Genomic DNA, 13,310 nt, shown 5'->3' on the forward strand with positions numbered 1-13,310 from the left:
AATTGGAGACGGGTGCTTGAAGATTGATGATTGGAGATCAATGATGGGAACGGGATGTTTGATGGTGAATCTTTGAAGATGAATGTTTGGCGATTGGCCATTGGAGGTCGATGATTGGAGATGGGTGCTTCATGATTGATGATTGGAGATCAATCGTAGAAACTGGATGTTTGATGATGAATGTCTAAAGGTGTTTGTTTGAAGATAATTGTTTGAGGATGTTTGTTTGAAGATGCATATTGGCGATTACCGCGCAACGAAAGAATGCAGCGATCAAGCAGCGCTGAATCAATACGTGTCTAAAAATTGCATCGCGTGTCAGTGTAGATCTCGCTCGTGTATCGGTCGAGTCGGGCTCTAATAAACAGAATAAATAACAGAATGGTCGTGCGGCAACAACGGACGCGCGTCATCGAGCTTGCACACGCGAAAGGTCGCCAAAGTGGCGTGTTAGCATCCGCGAGCCTCGTGGCTGACCAGGATATAAAGCAATTGTCGCGCTTTAGAAGTCGCTCGCAGCTATTAGACGAACGCGCGGTGCTAACGGGGAAGTCCGTTGCATTGATGCCTTAATCATAGATTTATGCAAAGCGGTGGCCAAGCGTTGAATATCACCTAAGCGACGCGCTATGCGAAAGGTACTGGACGCCTCTTCGAACTATTCACCATTCGTGAAAAATGTTTCTCGTAATCTCTAAATAAGATATGCTAAACGTTGATAAGCATACGGTGCAAAAAATACATTTTAACATTTAAAGATGCAGAGTGACCTTGATTATTTGACGCAAAAATAAATATTTTCGAAATTTCATGCATCGAAGTTTGCAGATGTCTGAACACTGTTTAACTTTTGTTCGAAGTATTTTTTGAACTAAATTATTTTATTTATTTTTATTAGGCTAATAGTACTTGCGAGTGAAACAATGCCATTGTTTTCAGCAATTTACAATAATATACTCCACTGTGCGATGACCAAATGTCCTCACTTCCACCCAGTAGTAAAGACCCAACTAAAATAGCTCCTCGCCACCCCTACAACCCCATTAGGCGAATGCAGACGGCAGGAGACACAAGCTAACTTTGCATTGACGCAAAACCGGTCACCTTGTAACATATTCTCGGTTGTACAGCGTGTACTATAGCGCCTTCGCTATCGCAGTAAATACAGTGAACTCGGCGCTTGTCGCCGATCATCGGAAATCTTCGCCAATCGTCGGTCACGCCCATCGAACCTCGCATACAGCATACGAGTCTCAAATATCGACTATACTACCAAAGAGAAGTTAATGCTTTCCCAAATTACTCGCGTAAAGTTGAATCGACACGCGACTTTACTAAGCGTAACTAGCTATGGCAGTGTGGATAGTGTGAAACGTTTAAGGTTTTTTGTTGAAACATAGTTCTTCGAAAATGGAATGTCTCCTTTCAGAGCCTGTACGAGAGCATAAAGACAGAGCCGTTCAAGATCCCGGAGGACGACGGAAACGACTTGATGCACACGTTCTTCAACCCGGACAAGGAGGGCTGGCTCTGGAAGCAAGGTAACGGTTCGCAGGGAATTCGACGGCGTGCGACTTCGTACGACGTATACAATCTCGACACCTTTCGTCGTGGTGTGATCGGAGACACCGGGAAATCTCTTTTGTATGGCTGATGATGTTTGCGGGTCGCCATCTTGCCTGAGAGAATTCCCGTGGTCCGGATGAATGAACACGTTAACCCTTTACAGCCGACGAACTAGACCTTCCGTGAAATCGTCTCTTTTTTACGCGCAGCACCTAAGAACTGACGAGGAGAGCGCAAGGTCGATGAGTCTCAGATTTGAATGAAACTTTGTAAAGTTATAGATCTCGTTCTCCTGTTAACGTGTATATGTATATCATTATAGGCGCCGATACTCAATAGTTTTTAAGATATTTATAATTAAAGGTTTTATTTCCATGTATACCAAGTATGTACTGCTCTTCATATGCAAGAATAAATATTTAATTTTAATAAAGCATAACATGAAAATCATGCGTTACATGCATAAAATAACTATAAAGATAAAGTTAATACTCACAAGAATTATTATGTACAATGCAGCGATGGTACTTATCATAGAAACATAAAAAGCAAAGCACACAAAAGCATCTGGCACATCTAATAAATGCAACTGCTTACATGCACATTTGCTTTTGTTTACTTCTATTGGGAAACACACCTGATTTATATTTTGGAAAATTTCCAGTTGTATTGACAACCCTGCTGCAAACCATGCATATTCTAGCAAGGGTTGGAAAATGGGTGCACACAATTGCCGACGCATGAGTGTATGGGTGCACACAATTGCTATCTCTCTTTTGTTTTCAATAAGATAATTGCAGTTTTGCATTCTTTTTATGAAATTCCTAATTTGCCGGTTTTTTATTTGTATTATAGTAGTACAAACGAATAAGGAAAGTTTAACTGATGAAAAAAACTTCCAAGACAGTACTTGGTACACATGGAAATAAAACCTTTAATTATAAATATCTTAAAAACTATTGAGTATCTGCGCCTATAGTGATATACATATACACGTTAACAGGAGAACGAGATCTATAACTTTACAAAGTTTCAATCAAGTCTGAGACTCACCGACCTTGCGCTCTCCTTGCGAGGATCTAGGAATCTAGTGAATTCGGGGAGCTCAGGATCTAAGGAGCTGATAACTAGACTGCGGATCTTTATGCAGTTGTAGCAAAATTGAGCAGATGAAATTGAAAATTGATGTGAACTTGAAAAATTTGACGATGTCAATATATGATTTCTCCTTTATTATCGCCGAATAATGCAAATTACGCCTTATAAACGTAAAAATAGAACTTTTGAAGGCGATTGTTGCCTACTTTGGTTCTTTATCTAGTGCTTTTGAGTACTGATAAACCCCCTCTGCATTATCTTTGCATTATCGAGAAATGACAAGGTGCATCCCGCACCCTTGCAATCCTGGAAACGAGCGTCTACCCCCTTAGAAGCTTGCACTTACTTGAACATGAATGTTTATTGCATTTGGGAGGTGGCTCTAATTGCTCCGTTGTTTATCATCCTCATTTCCGTGGCGTGTCACCGTCTATTAGCCCACTCGTTTTATTCAATAAGAGCAATAAACAGTTTTATTGGGTGGCTGTGAGCAGACACGTAGCACTGTAATTCACTTTCCATTTGTTTCATTTCCTGACCGAGCCACCCCCTCGTTCTCTCAGGCGCTCCCTTTCTTCCCCTAACTCGCTCTTCGCACGATCCATCATGTTTCGAGGAGGCAGCGTATGCCACCCACGGAGCGTCACGGCGATACGCATCGCTTCCGTGACATGCGAGTGGCAGCAGGATGCACAAGATACACCGCGATCCTGTCGTTTCTCGATCGATCCGAGTCAATCAATTCACCGGATGCTTAAAGCGCGTCGTTGCTGCAAAGGGTTCACGCGGCGGCGGAATTTTCAACGATAATACTTATGTGATCGGTCTTTGACGAAGCTTAAAGACAGTATCCAGTTTCTATGTAGCAACGCGTTAAATCAGAACCGAGCTGAAACAAAAACACCGGCCAGTCGGTAGGCAAAAAATAAGCTTCAATATCAACAATAGAGAACAGTCATTGTCCTCGTGCTATGTAGCTCGTAAAAATCCGCTAAGTTAGCCTCGCTAACGAGTCCCGGTAGCACACCGAGGAGCGGAAACGGTCCATAAAATATTGAAAATTCCGTCGCGAAGGTGCGAGTGAGAACATCCCGGAACTGCGTCTCCCAAACTCTCTGCCTCGGAGCGAGCGCCACGGATCGCTCGAATATTTTCAGCATTATTCGGACGCATTCCAAGGATACTGTCAGCGGTTCTAGATAGGGGTCCAGGTATTTCGGCTCGGGCCGGCCTTGGTGAATCATCGGCGCTGGGACAGAGAGACCTGGGAAGCCCGAAGTCTAGGAGATTAGAGATTTTGGAAACTAGGAGACTTGAAGTCTGGGAAGATAGAAACCTAGGGCAGTCGGGTACCAAGCATTCTCTCTGTTAGCCTAGGGCACGGCGGGGAAGAAGTTCCTCAGCTCTGACTTATACTTTGGTCCAAATAAGAAGGTACTTGTTCTGCGCATGTTGTTGCGCGTCAGCCAATGATCGCGTGGTCGGCGGAGTACGAGTAGGGGGATTAGCCAATGAACGAGTTCCGTTAGAGTCATATGCGCAGTAGATTCTTAAATTCGTCGGCTAGCAAGTACCTTCTTATTTGGACCCAAGTATAGGGGACTAGAGATCTAGGAGAATATAGAGACCTAGAAACCTAAAGGTCTAGGTAACCAGGGGTCTAGGAAACCAGTGGTCTAGAAAACCAGTGGTCTAGGGAAATGTACAAACCCAGAAACCTAGAGGTCTAGAAAACCAGTGGTCTAGGAAACCAGGGGTCCAGGAAACCAGTGGCCTAGGGCACCAGAGATCTCGGAAGCTAGTTGATCTGGGGATCTAAGGTCTGGGGCTCGCGAATGGAGACCGTTTGGGAGTCGCGGTTCCCGCGGTAGTTGTGAGACCCCGACAAGACGACGATCGTTAGAAGTCTGTGTACCAACATATTCTTATATCGGATCGCTTTGTCCCTCTGCTGCCCATGACGGAGACAGCAGGTAAATAACGCATCCGCGATCGGTGCATCGATCCTCAGCTACATACGACTGATCCACTGTTGCAGGCGGACGTTACAAGAGCTGGAAGAGACGATGGTTCATACTGAACGACAACTGTCTGTACTACTTCGAGTACACCACCGACAAGGAGCCACGGGGCATCATACCGTTGGAGAACATTCAGGTTAGAGAGGTGCAGGACCGGCACAAGCCGCATTGCTTCGAGCTGTACGCCGCTGGATCCGAGTTCATCAAGGCGTGCAAAACCGACAGCGAGGGAAAAGTCGTCGAAGGTACCCACCACGGATACCTAGGAATTAATCATGCGCACACCCAGGCTGCGTCGCGCCCAATGATTCTCTTGCTCGCGGCGTTTCGCTTTGAAAATTCTGCCTCTAGCCGTAATTAATACTTAAGTGGGCTTTGGAAATGCATTTGAAAAATCCATCAACTTCGTTCAACCCTTGTTCTATGATCCCTTTCACAGTTACACTGATTCTTTTATGTTCGAACTTTCTATTAGATCGTTCGGAAAGTCATTTCGTTCCTCAAGCATTTTCTTTTGTCATAGCATCGAATATGCAAAATCAAAGTACGCTTTTAAAAATGCAGAACATGAAAGAAAAAATTGTGCGCTGTTCAAGGAGAGGATGTACCATCGGATTGCCATTTCCTTGCTTTCTTCAGCTTTTTTTCATACGGTGCAAATTTCATTTAAGAAAAATAAATAGAAATTGTACGAGCATGAGATCGGAAAAGATCATAGAACAAAAAAAAATGGGCTTTCATTTTCCCTGGAGAAAACGAGACGACTTTCCGAACGATCTAATATGTATTTAGAATATAAATTCTACCTGAATATGAATTTTTAAATCTCCGGGGACAGAGGCAAAGCTTCATTCTTGATTTCTCGTTGCTCGAGTTACCGATCAATTTTTCCCGGCGATTCCCACGAGCGAAACCTTGCTACAATTTGCGATTCAATTCGTGGAAGCTAAAAAGCACCGGGGAACATTGTAGACGAGCGAAACGTTGGGAACAAAAGTATCCGTTTCTCACGTGGCGCGATCGGGTCGCGTGTGCGTGCCGCTCCGCCATTTAAAACGCGGTTCTTTTTCTCTTCCCGCGTCGCGCCGGTAATTACAGCAGAGAACCGCGCCGTTAACCGTTACTTCACGTTTATTGCAGGTAAGCACACTGTGTACAGAATGTCCGCGGCTACGGACGAAGAGAAAGAAGAATGGATCAAGTGCGTGCGGTAAGTCTGCGTTGCGTTGCGTTTCCTTGCTGTTCTGTTCGTGAATAAATTAAGGGGCAAGTACGACGAGGCCGTGGTACTTCTACCCGCGTTTTCACGCTACCGTGAACCTTTTAATAAAATAAAAAGGGGGAAGGCCGTGTGTGCGTGCGAGGATTCCTGCGAAACCGCCGCAATTATCTACAGGCTTTGTCTCGGGGAATTTTAAGCGCATTCGGAACTCTGCTAGAATCCGTTTCGAGCGGAATTCCGATTCGGTTTTTTCAAAAAAGTTCGCAGAAGTTACGGGGTTATATGTGGGGTACAATTATCACCTGTAGTTTTTCAAAAAGAGGTCCGTAAAGGAACACTTGGGGCTATATTCTCATTTTTCTTCAATTTTAAAACAATTGCAAAATAAATGCTGAGAAAAACATTTTCTTCAAGTGACAACATTTTTATCGGACACTCTCATGTTTTGACTATAAGCTCCTAAAAACTCATTCTCATCGGTTTGACAGTTCTAGTCTTGCGACTTAATTAGAAAAGGGTGACACTTCTGTAAAACCAACAATTTGGGATTCGTTCATAGGTCACTACAAAATATTCGAATTTGCGTAGAATAACCATTCTTGTAATTCACTTTTCTGGACATCCAGAACAGCGAGTTTAACACGATCGTTTGATTCCAGACAAAGCATATCGCACAACCCGTTCTACGACATGCTGGCGGCACGGAAGAAGAAGGCGCAGAAAACGAACGTGCACTCGAAGAGCTAAACGCCGCCTAGGACACGGCTTCGTGAGAAGCTTGGCGAGACACAAGACTGTCTGTTCACGAGCCTGCGTGATCGGCACAGGATCGTGGAAGTACAATCAAACGTGGACGCGGATGTCCATCGGCGAAGAAGAACATGACGAAGAAGACGAAGAAGAAAGCGCGCGCGCCGTGGACCTCGCGGATTTAGAAGGACAGGTGTCACAAGGTCGCCTGCGAAGTATCATCCTCAGCGAGTCTGAGGATGATCTCGAGGAACCGGGCGATGCTATTTGACTGAGAGTCGTATGCCGTTGCGTTTTCTAAATAGGAACGAGCTGCGCTTTAGAGGCCTAGTTTATTAATTTAAAACAAATCCGGAGCCAGACTCGAACAGGCGAGATACAGGGCTTAAAAACTGTTATTAAATTGATTACGATCTTGAAGAACCTTAGTTCTTGAACAACTATTAAGAACTGTAAGTTCGAACTGTTATCTGTTTAAATTATTGTTTCCATAAATGTTATTTAGTTGGTACTGCGTCTGTTCCGAAACGGTTCGAGACCGAATCAAATAGTAGCTTGGAAATTTTGGTTTTTAATTACAGTTGTTCAGGGTGAAAGGCTCTTCGTGATTGTTTGAATCAGAACCTTTGTGTAACAATTGTTTTTGAAACTGTTTCAAGCCCCTGACGAAAGGCTTAGGTTGTTGCACATGTTCGAGGACAGGTCCGTAGCTCCGGTCGTTGCGGATGCTTGTCGAGTAGAGGGCCAATAGGAGACACTGGGGACTTTCGTTGTCGTAGAAACTGTTCTCGGACCGTTGTTTTTCCCTTAGAGCCGGAGCTAAAAGTCCTTAGACAAGTGCGACGCGCATCGAATCGCAAGTAGGGCTCTTATCAGTTTCTTGGGTGTTCGAGTGCTTGGATCGCTTATTATTACACTGTGGATTCTGTATTTTCATGGAAGATGCGTCGAACATGTAGTCGCAAGTTACGATGACAAAAATTATTTTCTATGCAATCCTTAAACGTATTTTAACGTCAACTAAAATACATGAAAATGATATGACACAGAAATGATTTTAAGTTGTGTGCAAAAGATTTTCCGGCTATCTTTAAGCTGATCATTTTGCAAAAATTTGAGGTTGCTGCTAGTCTCTGCTTCCTTAAATTGCTTCTAGAATGTTCGACTCTGCAGTGTCATTACACCTAATTGGAATCCGAGTATCCAAACCAGAGCCCTCAACCAAACAGGATGGAAACAGGGGAAACCGTCCCCATTTTCGGGCAGCTTTATCAAATCGGTCGGAGACGTGAAATATGTATTTTGTACCGTTTCGCGAGCTTTTTGCGAACAGAAAGGGGCAAGAAATTAGCGTGGAACAATGACTCGCGCGGCTAACTATACATGTTATTTCTTAGGACATCGATTTCTGTTTGTTATTGTTGACGAGTTATTTGTTGATTCATGTCCAACATTAATTCATATCCAACAGGGAATCGGAATATTTTCAGCTATTAACACTTTGTCTACCTGTTAATTGTCTTTCAACGACTTTACTCTATCTAAACGAAGCTTGACAATTTTCTTCTCACAAAGACCTGAAAAGAAACGATTAGAGGTAATAAACGCTTACATTAATATTTATTAGAAGCCCATAATTGTTATTCTTCGATTCTCGGAAGACCAATAAATCATCGGTAGATAAATTGTTAATTATACCGGGACGGATAAGAAAGATGATCAGTCCCAGATTTCTCGTTTCACGATTGAATTGATCGTTACTGAAGTGATCGAGTCGGATGTCCTTTGAGAGATGACTGTTAGCCACCATTTACAGGCGCGAGAGCGAATCGGTGAGACGCGTGTATTAATGTGATAGTCGTGTATTTATTTAAGGAGAAAGATGAAGCGTGTGTAGATAAGACTAGGTAATATGTTTCCTTGATATGCCAGAAATTCTCTTGGACCGTACATTATTGTACGGTCCGTAGGTACGGCATGATTAGCCAATTATGCGACTGTAGGCTAGAAACGACATCGTTTTCCTTTCGTTTGGATATACATATATTTATATATATATAGATATAAATGCATATATATACATATATATAAATATACATATTGCGGCGCGGGGCACGTAGCTTCGGGCATTATACATACATATTATACATACTGCAATATAATTAGTTTCGATAGGACAGGGCAACGTAAAGATCAAGCAAAAATTGATAGTAACTTGAGACGAGATCGAGCATGAGCAAGATTTAACCCTTAGCACTCGAGTATCTACTCAGAGTCACCACTAAAAATTGCTATCCATTATTCAAAATATTGTTAAAGTATTAGCGGAGCTGTTACATCAATTTCATATCCATAAAATGGCAAAAACGATATAGAATGGAATTCTAGCAAGAAATGTTTCATTTTCCAGTTAAAATAGCTCCGACTGCAAAGGGTTACCAGTACTTTTTCGTGTACAAAGTCGAGAGTATCGGGCCTGTTGGTATTTCTCCGCACGACAGAAATGTTAGCGCTAATGCGAAACTAAATGCGACTCGTAATTTATTTGTACAATTTAATAGTATAGCTGCACATCGCCATGCCAGATTTCCAATTGTCGCTGAATATTTCTCTTGCTGCTAGGATACAATCTTCCTTTTTTATTAACACTTGTACAATCTTCATTACCATTTCCCATCGACCTTAAATCCTGGCCCATGCTTTCGACCAACGATAATTGGTACTGGACAATATTCCAGTTATTCCAGGCAAGGAAATTATATCAACGATTAAAATGAGACGAAAACAATCTTGACATTCGAAATAATATAACAGCGATATTTGTTATCGTGGGATATTATTCAATGTGTTTACCTATTAAATATTGTTCTTTGTGTTTCTATTTTAAATGTTGACATAATTTCGACTCTCCGTGTTACTCTCGTCTCCGTTCGTAGGCGGAAAGCAGATAGGACGTAACTACAGACTTTTGAGACAGTTCTTTCTTTTTTCTAATTGAATTTGATAATGGTGTCTCTTTGGATAATAGCAACGTTTTTGTAATTCAAAGTATATTCATTATTACTAGTCAGAAATGGTATTCGTGAAAACTGTTTTCCATGAAGAACGTGTCTCATATTAGTCGACCGGTGTACCAGAAGTTTTCAATATTCCTTTGTACCGTGTAGCGCATCATTATACTCGCAATAGTTTCCTCATTTCTAGGATAAGCTGAATTTTACAAGTCCGTCTTCGGATTAAAGAACTTTCTAAACGTAGATACCTTCCAGTTTCACAGTTACCTTGGATCTTAACAAGCTTCGATTCAGTCGTGTTTCGCATGGTGCATTCTCAATGATTTTTAGACGTTACTGGCATTGCGATTGTATAAACAACTGTATTTGGATTGTAGTTTATTTATATTTATTCACTTCTCGCTTATAAATTAATTCCACTTTGAACAACTTATGCGTTAAACACCAGGCAAACGTGAATTAATTTGTCGGTGAACATACTGTTTGATAATGCGAATTAAATGCTGTGAGGAAGAATCTACAGTGGGTGTACAAAGTATTCGTACACAGATAAACAATTTAAAAATCGTGACCTTTACATTTTCCTTCGACCAATAACAATTAAAAAGAAATGATTGTCGAATTAGCTAGTAAACTAATTCTTTTAACGTCTCGAAAAAAACTCGAGCTGTTGGTCCAATTTTGAAAAACCTATTCGTTTTTAAAAGATGTACGAATACTTTGTACACCTACTGTATACGAATTGATAGAACTATACATGATCGCTAATGTTGGTAACAGCAGGAATCATTGAGAAGGATTCTACATCGAGGAACAGAAGTGTTTTATACTGTGAAGAGATAGTACTATGCAGTGGGTAAACTGTGGATCTTTGGATGGTGTTTCTATTTCTTGCAGTCAATGCAGACAATTTTCATTTCGCGTAAAGATCCGCAGTCTAACAATGGTATTACAAAGTAGAAACTGTATCGGTTCTTATTCGACTGTGTTCGAAACTGCTCGTCAGAACATAGTTCCTTTAGTTTCCGTTCTTGGAACATTATTGAAATCGATGCAATGTTTATTTTGCAGAGAGATGTAGTTATGACTTCATCATGTTCCAAGAACATCAGAATCGTGTACGAATACTTCTGTTCCTCTGAATACCTCGACAAAAACGACAGAAAAGCCAAGAATGATAGAAAAGAAAAAGATGCGGGTGCCTTCCGAGACCTTGTTCAAGCTAGTCGTAATAGCGGATCCGTCTTGTGTGCGTAGTGGGGTAACGAAGAAAAAAAAGTATCAACGGTTTTAGGTTCAACTTTTGCTGTGTACGTACAAGGAAATGTCGGACATCGAAAACGCCTTATTACGATACATTACAATAACGAAACGCAGAAATAATTATATAGGGCAAAGGATTAAAAAGAAAAGAAGAAAAAAAAAGAACGATAAATATAGGGCATAAGATTTTTTAATGTCACGCTGTATTTATGGGTAGAGCGAGTCGAGAACGATCAAAAAACGGTGGATTTTTCTATAATATAATAGTATCCGTGGAAAAAATAGTTTCTCGTGTTTTTTCACAGACAATTGTTTCGTGGCCATCGACCCGTCCTTGGATCAAACTTTGTACAGAATCGTTTCTCTCGTTTTTCTACTGCCTGCGAAGATCAATTGAAACTGTTCAACGTGTAATCCATGGTCATTGTTTGTCCGTTAATATTTAATATTTATCTGTGGACAGAGTCTTCTCGCTTCCACACACAATTGCTGCACCGGGCAGCGGTACGAATTTAGGTATAACAAAAATGAGAAATAAAAAGAAAGAAGAAGATGAACTACTGGTCCAGAAATCGTTAGGAGTTGTGTAAAGTTAGGTTTTAGACGATACGCTCCCGTTAATTCGTTAACGTCCCTCGTGTCATGTTCCCTTGGAATATTGTTTTGTCAGTTGATGTAATATAATTTATATTCTATTTAGAAGGACTGGATTTTTTCTGTCTCTACTAATTCGTCGAGTTTTGATAGTTTTTGAGCATGCGACAACGAAATGTTAGAATTAATGAATCGACAGCCGTGTATAAAAATTAATAGGTAATTTTGAGGGCGAGGATTGAAGCGGAAGAAGGTTGTATAATTTTAAAGTTTGCTACTGGGGATAATGATTGATAATGGAGGATGACTATGGAGCTCGGGTTGTTAGTAAGACGATTTATTCAGTCCGAGAATTGTATAAAGAACTGTACTTTATAACTGAGAATTTGTACATTTCGTTGTATATTATTTTCACTCGATAACTGTTATGTATTCATAATGATCTGTATCTACGAACTTATATGTATTAATTTAAACACAATAAATATTTCCATTTCGTAAGAAACGTACAAGAAAACGAATGCCATCTAAATGAAATTTTATTCTTTAACCCTGTCAGTTAACTTTGTTAGGTTTCATCGAGATATTATTTATAATAATGCAGTTGCATTTTGAGTTTCATTAAATTTGTTTATTAAAAAATTTTCATTGCTAAGGAGGCACTACCTAACAGATCATAATGGTATGTTGAAGACTGACAGCCCCCTTCCTCGTCGATGTTGGAATACGTCCGGCGGACAATGTAACATTTGATGATAATCATGTTTATATTGTAATTTTTTGGTGAACAATAAAGAATATTAGTTACAACAGTTTGTGTTCTTTTATACCCACCCTGCGTACATAAGTATTCGATAGTGAAAGTTTTGGATCGAAAAATATTCTTCAAATTAGGCAAAAAATTGTACTTTGTATCAGGAGAATTTAATAGGGAAAGAGGTGGCACAAAAATTCAGTAGTATAACTCAACGACAGGTCAGACAGAAAATTTTTGTTTTTCTAAGTTTCACTATTTCTGTTGCAATTTCAAAGCAGAAGTACATATAACTGTACGACAAATCGGATGTTCGGGAAAAATTGATGGTTCAATAAATAAATACGCAGATATTATATTATATTGTTTTATTACATTGCCTTTATTTATTCATTGTGGATTCATACATGAAGTATTTGTATTATACATGTACATAACTTATATTCTAAATTCTAAACTCTAAACATTTATATTTATAATAAGAATGTTGTCTCGTCGGCGCGCCAACTGTCTATTGGCCGACTGTGGCAACTCGCGTCTAGATCGCGCTCTGATTGGTCCGTGTTTTTCGTTAACAACTCCTAAACAAACCCGCGGATAACATTTTTGCAAAGGAAAATGTCGCTTGATATCTCGTCAGTGGTTATATCACCGACGAGATACCGCGCCACAGACGAGGTATAGGTATCAGGTATAGGTGGATGATCCCTTGTAATTCTCATGCAAACCTTTATTGAGATATTAATTTGAAGGGTTTTATTAATAAAATAATCATTTTTATCATATATACTATACATTGTAAGCTAGTTACATATTTTTGTTTGTTCCATATATTTTTTAAAAGCAAAAAAAATACAGGTCCCACCGAGATTTGAACTCGGATCGCTGGATTCAGAGTCCAGAGTGCTAACCATTACACCATGGGACCTTGTACACTTCCCTCCAACAAAATATATTTGAAGACAGCATGAAATGTGTAAAAATAATTATTAAATCGAAACTGTTACGTTAATTCTTATCACTTGATG

At 40.4% G+C, this 13,310-nt stretch overlaps 1 protein-coding gene and 1 non-coding gene across 7 annotated transcripts in view; one reads left to right on the top strand and one right to left on the bottom strand.

The window, feature by feature from the left end:
- The window catches only part of Step (cytohesin steppke), a 76,995-nt gene extending 65,516 nt beyond the window's left edge, over window positions 1-11,479 (top strand). For 4 of the 6 annotated variants that reach the window (XM_076430901.1, XM_076430905.1, XM_076430904.1 and 1 more), the window contains 4 exons: window positions 1,430-1,540; window positions 4,699-4,930; window positions 5,826-5,895; window positions 6,567-11,479. In XM_076430901.1, the coding sequence (XP_076287016.1) occupies window positions 1,430-1,540; window positions 4,699-4,930; window positions 5,826-5,895; window positions 6,567-6,654 (501 nt within the window). In that variant the 3' untranslated portion in view covers window positions 6,655-11,479. Of the gene's footprint in view, window positions 1-1,429; window positions 1,542-4,698; window positions 4,931-5,825; window positions 5,896-6,566 lie in introns of all 6 variants that reach the window. The other 2 variants (XM_076430903.1, XM_076430900.1) reach the window with 1 other exon arrangement.
- A 1,659-nt stretch (window positions 11,480-13,138) lies between these two features.
- On the bottom strand, window positions 13,139-13,210 carry Trnaq-cug (transfer RNA glutamine (anticodon CUG)). The gene has a single exon. It is a non-coding gene; the product is annotated as a tRNA-Gln (tRNA).
- Between the last annotated feature and the right edge of the window lie 100 nt (window positions 13,211-13,310).

The sequence above is a fragment of the Lasioglossum baleicum genome, chromosome 9 (genome assembly GCF_051020765.1).
Source record: "Lasioglossum baleicum chromosome 9, iyLasBale1, whole genome shotgun sequence".
In the NCBI taxonomy this organism is placed as follows: domain Eukaryota; kingdom Metazoa; phylum Arthropoda; class Insecta; order Hymenoptera; family Halictidae; genus Lasioglossum; species Lasioglossum baleicum.